The sequence below is a fragment of the Fulmarus glacialis genome, unplaced genomic scaffold (genome assembly GCF_000690835.1).
Source record: "Fulmarus glacialis isolate BGI_N327 unplaced genomic scaffold, ASM69083v1 scaffold38386, whole genome shotgun sequence".
In the NCBI taxonomy this organism is placed as follows: domain Eukaryota; kingdom Metazoa; phylum Chordata; class Aves; order Procellariiformes; family Procellariidae; genus Fulmarus; species Fulmarus glacialis.
Genome location: NW_009220748.1, coordinates 9,152 through 21,460, shown reverse-complemented (window position 1 = coordinate 21,460; position 12,309 = coordinate 9,152). Strand labels below are relative to the sequence as shown.

General features: G+C 38.1%; 1 protein-coding gene across 1 annotated transcript; it reads left to right on the top strand.

The window, feature by feature from the left end:
- Positions 1 to 597: 597 nt before the first annotated feature.
- Positions 598 to 11,747, top strand: LOC104079004 (receptor-interacting serine/threonine-protein kinase 2-like; the record flags this gene model as incomplete). The annotated part of the gene is made up of 7 exons (XM_009580866.1): positions 598 to 759; positions 1,524 to 1,609; positions 3,133 to 3,201; positions 3,969 to 4,134; positions 5,107 to 5,190; positions 6,530 to 6,831; positions 11,607 to 11,747. Coding segments are annotated over 7 exons (1,010 nt in total), but the record flags the coding sequence as incomplete, so codon positions are not given.
- Between the last annotated feature and the right edge of the window lie 562 nt (positions 11,748 to 12,309).

Sequence of the window (12,309 nt, the reverse complement as noted above, 5' to 3'; positions counted from 1 at the left end):
AATAATTGTCACAGTCTAGGAACGATCCCTGTTTCATGGAGGTGGAGATCAATGCAAGGCTTCTTTGCTATGGGCTCAGTTCTGCATGGCAAAACTGACTGAAGGACTCCTGTATTTTACAGGCTGAGGACCTTTTAGAAATACTGCGTAGAATAGTATCTTAATGTTCATACAGCTTATGGCTGCCATCTTGTGGCTGCTCAAAGTAGGTTTGGTTTTTTTTGTTGTTCAATAGGAGTTATATTCTTATAATGCAGGTATAAGTCTTTATATAAAACTGTGTGCCTACAATATACCCATAATAATTATATGTATTCCTGAGGTATCTGTGCATGTAGTTTACAATGCGTGTTTACATATCCATTTGTGACTTATTTTTTGGACAGAGTTCTTTATCCTGAAATGTCTGGTTGCAATAAGTAGTGATAGTTATTGTTAAAGGTTAGCATATCTATTTACAAGAGTGTTAATATATTTTTGCTTTCAAAAAAGCAGTCTTCGTTTTAGAATATACAAAATAACTTATGCTGAATGTCGTTTTAAGAGAGTTCTGAGGTCTTTAATATTTTGGTAGTAACGTTTTCCTACAAATTGCAGGTCAAACAACCCTGCTGGAAATTTTGACAAGAATCCACAACAGTTTGCGGCCTGGTATTTCAGAAAAGTTTATACCAAGTAATTTGCCTGAGAGGAATAGACTGTTGCACCTTATCGCTCTGTGCTGGCATCAAGAACCAGACTGTAGACCACGTACTGCAGGTAAGGTTCAGGATTTGCTTTTTTTGCAAGACTTGTAATGGAGATAGTCTTGCTGGGAACATTGCTCTAGCACTCTAAATCAATGACAGAACAACTGAAGTGGAAGTATCTTTAGATCATCAAAGTATTGTAGATGGTCTTTCTAACTGAAGCTTCCTACCTAGAAGCTCATAGAAATGGCTTGTTTATCTCCAAAATTGTGTTTACTATAAAGTAAAAATGAGTACAAATAAAGGAAAGAATATTATCAGCTATATACTAGTTTAACAAAGATCAACCTGTCTTCAGCATTTCTTGATTTCACTGCATAACCAGTTCCCTTTGAAGTGTGCTATCATTGTTTACTTTAGTGGAATTGTTATGTTTATCATTTATTTCTAAAAAGATAGCCAAGAAATGTTAAAATTGTGATATTTGAGGACTTTTGAGCAAATTTTCAAAGTTGAATTGCTGAGGAAGCAATGTGCATATAGCTTTATTGTGATAGATTTATACAGTCGTGTAAATCTTTTGCAAGTAAGTTCACTGCATCTGTGTGAACATTTAACAAAATGTGATTTTAATGTGACTGTAACTGTTCTTTAAAATCAGTTCAAAAAGGAAACCAAGAGGAGGTATGAGGTGGAAGTTGTATTAAACTAATTCCATCTAGTTCATCCAGCTACTCAACATAATAGTAAAGTTAGCTGCAATACACTAATGCCTAAATATATACACACTTTCATACGCAATGCGGTATTTAAAATGCTTTATTACCCCTGCAGAATGTGTAGAACTTCTAAATGGAATTGTGACTAGTGTAAAAAAGGAGGCAATTTCCACTGCAGTCTACAATCTGATGGATGCAAAGGTTAGTGCCAAATTAAATTTTGTTCTCCTACAAGGACATTACTTGATTCTTTCAATTGCAATCTTTGTAGTCCAAAACCAGGAAAGGTTTTGTCTTCGTTGTTCTATTGGACATGCCAGAGAGCTGGAGAGTACCCTTTGGCACTTCAGGTTCATTCAGGAATTGTAGAAAATAAGTATTGTGAGGTTCTCTAGAAACCATGTCAATTGTTACCCGAGATGATAAAAATATGATAGCTTCTTTCCAGTCACCAGCTGTAGTCAGACTGGTAAGCCCATGTGAGTGAGAACAAATATCAGGCTCAAGCAGATCAGATTAGGGCTAGAATCAAGGACAATTTGTGTTGTATGTATTGGTAAGAAGATATTTATTCCAGAACCTGAACAGCATTAGTGCCTGCTGCAGCAATACTAGTACCAGCGCTTTTTTGTATGCTTCCCTGCTTCTAAATTGACGTGCTTCAGGCACAAGACACTGCTCGTTCTAGGGTCTAAGAGGGTTCTCTGATACCACAGGAATGGATGGGGAACGGCCAACAACTGAGGGATACAGCTAACTCCATATATGTCTACATTGCCATGGAAAATCTGGCACAAATCTGACTGCCACAAATATAGCTATATCCTATCTAGTCATAGTGGGAAAACTGGCGACACATGCTTCAGCCCTTGAACAAGTATTCTGACTCCATTTACATCCATGCTGTGTTGTCGGTTTCATTGCTGTGCTTATGTGACTTGTTTATGTTAATGCATGCTGGATTATTTCTGTATGTTGCAATCACATTCTGGGATTATAGAACAGACTTGATCAATGTTTTAATAGGTGGCATAGTTATAGTCCAAGTCATTTTTTCTACTGTTGAAGCTTATTTAGGATTGTACTGCCAAATATTCCATAATCTAATGCTTCAATCTCCCTTGAGCAAGGTTTTATTTTTCTATTTACTAAATTAGCAAAGAGCACTATTTATTGTTCAAACAACTGAACTGATAATATGTCCAAAATGACTGTGAAAATGCTAGTGGGGATTCTTGAAAATTGATTGATTCATAAGTGTTGAAGTATAAAAACTAAAAATAGTTGAACAAATCTGCTGCAGATGTACAAAATGGAAAAAAGTTACAAGTATTGACACATCCTTATTGCAGACAGTTTGGCGTACTAAACACAGGACAGCCCTGCTGTTTGGATACTTAAAGGAAAACATGTTATAGCTAGCCCAATCTCTCTCTCTCAATACAGAGCTATTTTCACCTTCCCCTGCATGATTCAAAACTGGGTTTTAAAATAAATTTGAAACAGCACAAAGTAACAGGGTAGAGTTATGTGGCAGATTCTATGCCCACTTATATGTGTTAAAACGCAAAATTGCTCTGTGCAATTTACTGTTACTATGTATCAGTGTACCTGAGAGTTTAATATATATTGTCAGAATAAATTGTCAGTGTCTTGCTCCTGACAACCGTGAATTGAACAAACAATATGTATACTTACTAGAGATACTGTGCTATTTTTTCCAGGAGAGAGCACTTAATGCATGCAAAGGTTCAGAAATATACATGTTGCAGACGGGCATATGCAATTCAGAGGTGAGTACAAGGCATAAGAGTCTTACAAGAGTACTTCATAAGCTGCTTGTTTCTCCTGCCAGCCCTGACAATGTGTAACGTATAACAAACACTGTGGGGCAAAATGTCCCTAACCAGGATAACTCCATCCACTGTTTTACCTTCTTGCAAGCAGCCGACTCTGATGTTGCTCTTGCAAAAATGGCCTCTTCCACTTAAGAGTTGCTTTGAACCTCTCCTTGAAGAGGTCCTAATGAAATGGCAAAAATCTAACCTTTCTTGTAGTGTGTTCAAAATGATGGCTGGAAAAAGTCCTATGCTGAATATTAGCATTTTCAACCAATTTTCTTAGATCAAGGCCAATTGCTCTGTGATCACTCCAAAATACAGTTAACTCCCATTTTTAAAGTGATTTGGGCACTTGGGGCGGGCCTGCCGATACTGAAAGAGAGAGAGAGAGAACTGAAGCTCACATGCCTGGATCAGAGCTAGCTTTAAACAGCTCACTTTCTGGTGACACCATGGCTACTGGCAGCACAGGCTGCAGAAGCAATCCAGGACTGCAGCAAACCCTAGGACAGTTAGCCTACGGATCTATGCTGCCACAGCGACCCAAGGTAACTAGCTGAAGTTCCATTAAGTATGTCTGTAGGCTCAAGAGCTGCATACCCACCCTGCCCTGCACTGTGATACTATTGCCTTTATATTCCAAGAGAAAACTGCTTAGAAAAGGTTTTGGAGCAAAAGTTTCCAAGAATATAATTCTTCTCTATTTTGATCTTTTTCAGGTCATCTGTTCACCAAAACCCAACCACATAATCAGCAAGGAAATTCCTTCTGTAGTGCCAAGCTTGTCAACTATTCTGCTTGATAGCAGTGCAAACAATGCAGGAAGAGAAAATATTGAGACGGGTCTGTCAAATACTATCCCACAGAACACAACAACAAAGCAAGGTCTCTACCTTAAAACATACTCAGCTCCCACTATTCTAAGAAAAGGATAAATATTAGCAGTTATTCCATATACAGATGTTATTTTCCATGTAAAGTTGTCCCTTCTCAGAGTACAGCTGTGCCCTCTACTGGTATCATCTGAAGCACGAGTTCACTGCAGAAAACCACCAGAGGTGCCACAACACCTTTTGATTAAGTGTATAGATCAAAAAGCCTCTTTTGGTAAATTTTTTTAGAACCCTGACCTGTAATGTACAGCTGCCTTTCCCTCGCACATCAAATATTGCCTGCTGCTTTTGACAGAACAAGTCCCTCCTGGGAACCACACTGCCTTGTGCCACCAGGAATAACTGCTTTTTTGTAATTTGCTAATAAGAAAAGGAGATAAGTTTTGAAACGACTGTGTTGCCAGGAACATGTGAATGATTCCTGGTAATCACCATTCCTACATAAATAACTTCCTTTGCCTTTCCAATGTGTATTTGTCCTGTCAAACTTGTGTCAAGTGATATATTTCCTTAACAGCTTTTTCTGTACTCCTCATGCCTTTGGATACAAAAGTTGAGCCATAGGAAGTCAATTCACTTATAGCAACATCTGCATTTCCAAGTATTTTAGTTCTGATCAATAGCTGTCAGACTTACGGACAGAACAGAATGTTCCATACCTTCAGAAATAAATTCCTACAGACAGTTTGAAAAAGTCGGATGTGTGTAGTAATATATGCCAAAATCTTCCTAGGAATAATGATGTATTAACAAGGGCCCAAAGAACAGCTAGTAATAAGTGACTCAAGTTAGTTTTCACTTCAGTTCCAGTCCTCTGCAGTGGCTGATATATGTATAATGTTCTTTTGTTGTTCAATTCAGGGGTCTCATCTTACTCATCTTAAACTTTTTCTAGATCACCCAGGCTCTGACAATAGAAAAACAAATTCCTTTTGCACGATTCCTTTATCTGGTTCAACTGCAGGCAAAAAAAGCAGTCAGCATAAGGACCCACCACTGGCTCTTAAGCACAGACCACAACCTATGTATCTTGCACAAGCAGTGACAGGTAAGACCCCATTGCCAGTTTGAGGTGGCAATATGCTCCTTGGCCAGATCTTGGTGATTAAACTGTTTAAAGTTTGGAGGACACAGATCTCTCTAAATCTTGTGCACGTTTTCAGGTATTTAGCGTAATAACTCCTCCAAACTTGATACAAATGTCTCATGAGTCTATTTGCCTATAGCTGCTCCTATGTTCTCAGAAGTTCAGACATTGGCTATTGAGAACATTGCCTTGTTCTTTTGCAGGGTCATATTCAGGCTGAGTTCTGAAAAGATCATAAAAATACAAAAAATATAGCACACATCGAATGTGAAAGACATTAGTTGTTTAAGTCTGGGAATTTTTTTTTTCTTGTAATTTTAAGCTGTGTATTCTATACCTCTACAGAAGTAGGTATTGACTTCAGAAACAGGTGACTTAGGAGGAAGGGGGACCATTCATTTCCTTACTTACATGGTCTTAGTTTTTCCTACTGAACAGAGGCAGAAAAGGCCAGCTTCTGATTCGTGAAGCCTGCCTTTGCCTGAAGGTAAAAAGCTCATAAAGCTTCTTGCTAACTTTTTGCAAGCTGGCCTGTGACAGTTCTTGCATCTAGCTGGCCATCCTTCTCCACTTCAATTTACTTCTGAGCGATGATGTAATTTCTGGATAAATCAACAGACTAGTTCATGCAGGAAAAGTTCATCACAGAACTCTACTGGCAACAATCAGAAATCAGAATGACAGAGGCATGGTCTCCAAAGCAACAATGGCTTTTGGTTATTGATTTTCTCTTGGTATATGGTATTTACTGTACACTAAAAACCCTAATGTCAGTACTAAGTATTCTAATCAGTTTGTGAAAAGAGACAGAACCCAAAGTTCTTGATCATTTTGCCAAGAGTATTATTTTTGTTACTAGTTTGGCCTTGACATATATTCAAGTTCCCAGTCTCACAACACGTTTCAAACAGTCCTACTACCCTGAACTACCTATTATCTGTTCTTCCACTTTCTATAGGACAAAGTTTTCTCGTCTATGTTGAGCCAAGCTGCTTTGCATAAAATTTGATGCAGGTGCTAGATGAACAGCACGAGACCTGAAAATCTCCTCCCCTTACACAACCTGAGCACTTGATAATCTTTAGAAACACTTACTTTCTGTAATCTGATCTTCATGAGTTTTGAACAAAAGATTAAAGTACATTGGACTAGTTTTGAACAAAGAATGCAAATAAACTAACTGTTCCTACTCCTTTCCTCTACGAAGTTTATATTTCTGGTGTTGATACTATCACTTGCTAACAACTTCTGGAAGAAAAGAGCACTTAGTTTCTCTCACTTTGTTTCCTTTTCACTCAAGATCCTTGCTGCAAAGGAAACTGCTGTCAAATACTAGCCTGCCAGAGACAGACCATACTGAGCTGCATGACAGAAGGACGTCTCAACCACATCCTCGATGTCCTTCGTTCAAAGAAAACGTTGTCCCGAATGGATTATGAAACAATTACCTCTTACCCCACAGTGACTGGCCGTGCTCGGGCATTGTTGGACACTTGCCTTTGCCTTGGAGAAAGTGCAGCACAGGTTGTAGTGACTGCACTTTCAGTGACCAAATGTAGTCCTTTGGGACGAGGCAGCCATTGCCCAGACTGTCTTTCTAAGGTAAATAGGCTGTTGTTGTGACTAATTTTTTTGTTTGTTGCATGGATCAGAGTACTGGTAATTTGGAATGGCAATGATTCATGTTAACTCCTCATAACCCATTGACTGAAGTCAATCCTTCCTACAGCCCATGATTTTAGTCCTCTAGTGGAAAAAGCTAGCTGGATTAAAAGGTCAAGTCAACCACTGCCTGCAGAAATTACCAAGACTGGTATAACAAACCAGTTATACCTATATCTAATTTGGACCTCAGAGATGGGAGGAGTGCAATGTGTGCCAGAGCAAATATAGTTCAAGTCACATGACACATTATTTCCTTGATTTTTTTAGAAGGGAGGAAAATGGATCATGACTTTTTGGAGGTCACACTATGGAAGAATGGCTGTTACTAAATCCTTCCAAATAAGGATAGCAAACAGGGTACTGGATGAGGAGAAAAAAATTACTGCCTTTCACTGAGCTCATATCTGAGCCAGCTGTTAGAGTGAAAGGCTTAAGAGAATCAAGAAATATTTCTTCAACAGGGCCTTAAGTAAGACTTGGAAATTCAGTATTATGCATATGCGACAACGTGCGCTCGCAGCCCAGAAGGCCAACCGTATCCTGGGCTGCATCAAAAGCAGCGTGGCCAGCAGGTCGAGGGAGGTGATTCTGCCCCTCTACTCTGCTCTGGTGAGACCCCACCTGCAGTGCTGTGTCCAGCTCTGGAGCCCTCAGCACAAGAAAGACATGGACCTGTTGGAGCGGGTCCAGAGGAGGGCCATGAAAATGATCAGGAGGATGGAACGCCTCTCCTATGAAGAAAGGCTGAGAGAGCTGGGGTTACTCAGCCTGGAGAAAAGGTGGCTTTGGAGGGACCTTATTGCAGCCTTTCAGTACTTAAAGGGGGCTTACAAGAAAGATGGGAACAAACTTTTTAGCAGGGCCTGTTGCGACAGGACAAGGGGGAATGGTTTTAAACTAAGAAAGGGTAGATTTAGACTAGATATAAGGAAGAAATTTTTTACAATGGAGGTAGTGAAACACTGGAACAGGTAGCCCAGAGAGGTGGTAGATGCCCCATCCCTGGAACCATTCAAGGTCAGGTTGGACGGGGCTCTGAGCAACCTGATCTAGTTGAAGATGTCCCTCCCTGCCCACAGCAGGGGGGGTTGGACTAGATGACCTTTAAAGGTCAAAGGTCCCTTCCAATCCAAACTATTCTATGATTCTATACAAATTATTTTATTTTCACTCTCAAATGCTCATATGTTCTGAAAATGGGGCACTGATAGCAGCACTTTGGAGAGGTGGGGCTTAAAGTATTTACTAAATGGAAAAATGTTCATACCTTACATCCATGTAGTTCCCTAAGTATGTCTGCAGTTCAAATGTAAAATTAAACCAGGAAGAAGAGGTGCCAAGCTGATCATCTGAAATGGTGGTTCTGCTGAACTGCAAAGGAAAGTAGTAAGATTATTTTAATTATAATGAAAATGAGGTTATATAAGATGCTGGTTTTTTGAAGGCACAGTGGGATTCCTTCAAGCTTCATGGCACTGGATTAACATGAGAACTTGTTATACATCTACAAGTATTTCAAATGCAAATTTTTTTTTCCCTATGTTGCATTTGTTCTCTCTGCAGTTTCAAACTGCTTATTTAATTCAGCAGTTTGGCAGGTTGCAATTTTAAATACAGTGATGATGTGTTCTCTAGGCACACCTAAGATAGAAGAAATTTGTTACATTACTACAATGCTGCTGGAACCATAAATGTTTTCTTTCTTATGTAAATGCATTAAGCTTTAAGACTGCCTTGACATGATATATTGTTGTAATTAAAAGCAATGTCTATCAGAGTACGTTGCAAATATAATGTTTGCCTATTAAAGGAGCTAAACATCTACTTCACTGTTGAATTTTTTTTCGATCTACACTTTAAATGGGAACTTTCAAAAGACTAGATCAGTCTCTGCTAAAAAAGGATGTCTTGCTTGTGAGGAAAAGAACCGCTGTCATGGTGTTTTGCCTGTTTAGAAGGCATAAAATAATCGAGTAAAACAGATAATCGTTCACCTGCAGGAAATATTTACAGACTTGTAAGAGGGAAATTGGCAATATTGTTGAAACTTAATTATCAGCTTTCAAAAACTATTCTATTCAGTTGTTCTGCTGGACACTTTATACTTCAGTGAAAGATGTGCTAGCTGGCAGGCTATGCTGATGTTTGTCATTATGTTTTTGACATAGAAACAGTTTTGGCTCTTTTCTTGAAACAGCTGTCTAGTTGAGAATATCATTCGATGCCAGACCTAAGACCAGTCTTAACTGGTAATTGCAAAACTGGCATCAAACCAGTGGGAGCACAAGTTATCTGTTTTTCCAGACAGATTTTTGTTCTCCTCACATTTAGCTTTCCAATTTAAGTATTTGTAATAGGATGTGACCTTAGAGTTAGATCTACTACTATCATGCTTACCCAAATTTTTAAAACATAACCCAAGAAGACAGTTTGTAACCAATTACAAAACAAAAGCAAATTTGTTACCTCATGTTCAAAAGAGCCTGGATAGAATTCTTTAAATATGTTATTTAATAATTAACTCTATCCACAATCAGATTTTTGCCACCTTGCTCAACTGAAATCAATGCACGGGTTTGAGATTTTTTTGTATTGATACAAAAGCATTGTCATAACTAGCTACGCTACTGCCAAAGCCTTGCTATAAACATTGTTAAGTTGATGTAGCCACATGCATACACTTCCTCATAACTCCCCCTTGTGTAATATAAACATTTAAATTTTGGGGTTCGTTGACAGTTGTAGTTGTTGGGAATCTTTAAGTGTGGTATTTTGAAGGGATGCTACTAGTTTATTGAAATGAAACTGCTGTTGATATAAAAAGTTTTGATACAAAACTAGAATACAGTGACCTGAAATTAGCATAATTTAATTTTGTCTCACCAAAAATACATACTCTTGTAAGGCCTATAATGTGTTGGCTATGTAACAAAGACATTAATGTAATGTGTTGATCACTGACATGAAATATCAAACTGCTTAAAGCTTATGGTATTCTGCTTGTATCCAAGCTAGTTCATTAGCTAAGACTTTTATTGTCCTTGCCTCTGTTCTGCGGTTCTCTTGATATCACAAAACAATATAGAATAAACGACACTGAGCAAGAGTAAAGACAGAAGAATCAAACTGTTCTTTAGTATCTATGGGAAGAAACAAGGCTCAAATCTGAAGAATGCCTAGAGTGCCAGGAAGGAAATATAAAACATGGGTAACTCTAGAAAATAGCAAATGTAATAATAAAAAGAAGTCACTTCAGGACTGACTATACAAAGTGATTAGTAAAACTCTCTCTTGCAGTTACTCAGAAAAGACAAAACTAGAATTAATAGATGTTAAAAATGATAAGTCATATTCAAATTCTGTGAAGCTATTTAGATTTATTAAAGGAACAGTAAGTGGAGTAGGCATATGGTTATTTTTCTGTCGTGATTGTAATGTATTTTTCTTCTTGATGCTGGTTGCAGCTATCTTTTGCTGACTTATAAAAGGTGACTGTCCCTTGACTGTCCCTTGACCTTTTTTCTATCTATACAACACCTTTATCTTAGCTGAGATACTTCCTGCAATGTAAGAACTAGAATTTGTTTGAGGTTAATTTGTGGAAAATTAATCTGAGGTACTGGAATGAAATGTCTAAGAGACTAGTCCTTCCAGTAGAGAGCAAAACAAACAAAGCTATAAATACCACTCAATAGTTGTCACCAGTGCCTGTTAAAAAGAAAGTTCCAGAGAACAACAGAGGAAGACAAGAAGTGCATATTCATAAAATACTAATCTACAAAATTTTAAAAAGTGCATTAATGGACTGCTAATGTACACAGAAGAATTTTACACGAGTTAGGTAGTCTAAAATGTACAAAACCTAAAGCACTAACCAAAACATACTAAACCTCAAGGATTTTTATTTTATTGTTTTAAGCCTGAATTCTACATAACCCTGTAACATTTTCATGCTTGCACAGATTTACTTACTTGAGCTATTCACGTGAAGATTTGTAAGGAAGGTTAAGTGCATATACAATACTTGTGGGACTGGTATGTTAGGGAAGAACCCAACCATCATCAAGGCAGGCATAGAGAATTTAGGTTTCTTTACGGCTGTTTATTGATTATAGTGCCATGCAGCTATTGACTATGCTCTCCTGCAGTAATATATGTTCTCTCTAAGACTGCTGGGGTGTTTTATGCATGAAGAAATCTTGTCTTGTGCTATATTCCCTCTCATTCTTTTCCTGTCCTCTTTGCAAAATGTTATACTGGAGCTCAAAAGGCCTTAGCATAGTTTTGATTTTATTCTTTATCAAAGGAAGTAACCCCTTGCTTGCCTTGCTTGGTACTGCATTCCCTTTACTGAGCGCACGGTTGACTTGACAGCTGGTATGTCAGCCAAGTTAAACAAAACTCCTGGATTTTGAAGGTAAGTCCACCATAAATTAAACTACCTGACAAGGTCTGCAAAGAACATATTTAATGAGTTATTTGTGTTACATTAAATTTAGCGTAGCTGCAAGAATACATTGATTGTACAGTTAAATTTAGTATGTGTTAAAGAAAGGCTGCTGGTAGTTGCAGCATTGCATTTTGCTTAATCCCAACTTGACAGAAATGGTAGACAAGAAGCTCAGATGTACTATTTCCAGCTCTTGTGCTGATACAACAGAAATTTGTGACGAGTATTTTCTTATTTCCTGCCCTTATTTCTCTTTGCCAAGAATACATCCCAAGTAAGAGTTACAGAGGTCTATAGCCTCAAACTGCCATCTTCACTGGGCTTTAAAGTTGACCTTTCCTCTTCCACAGAAGTAAGCGATGCATCAGTTGAAGAAGCTGTGGACTCCTTCAACCAGAATTAAATAGCAGTGATTTAGAATAAACACTTTTTTACCCCTTGAAATCTGATAACATCCCAAAGTATTGCAACACCTACTTCCAACTGTTGGTCTTGAACTTTCCACATAGCAACAGCAATATCCATATGAGCAGAAAGTGCAGCTGAATTTCACCCTTTCAGAAGTAACCTGGCTGTACTCCATAAAGTTCCATACAGTTAGTCCTTTCTTTAGATTTCAAGGAAAAGCATTCATATTAGGCAACAGAATGACTACCAACATTATATTTGTTTTCCTTTGTTGACCAAAAAGGGCTCAAAGCTTTTTTTCAGTTCATGAGAATGTTACCTGGGAAAAAAAAGCTGAGAAAAGTGACTAAGGAATACATCTGGAAAATAAAAAAAACCCCAAATGTATGAGAATTTTGACCTTGGAATAGCTGCAAAATATGTTCCCAACAGAATTGTCTTTATGGCACTCACATGTGCTGTGATAGCGTACTGTCACAAAAGAACAGGAAACTAGAAGGAAAACACTGTGAGGTGAATGCCTGCCATGTTCACTTGTGTGTGTGCGAGGTGCCGAA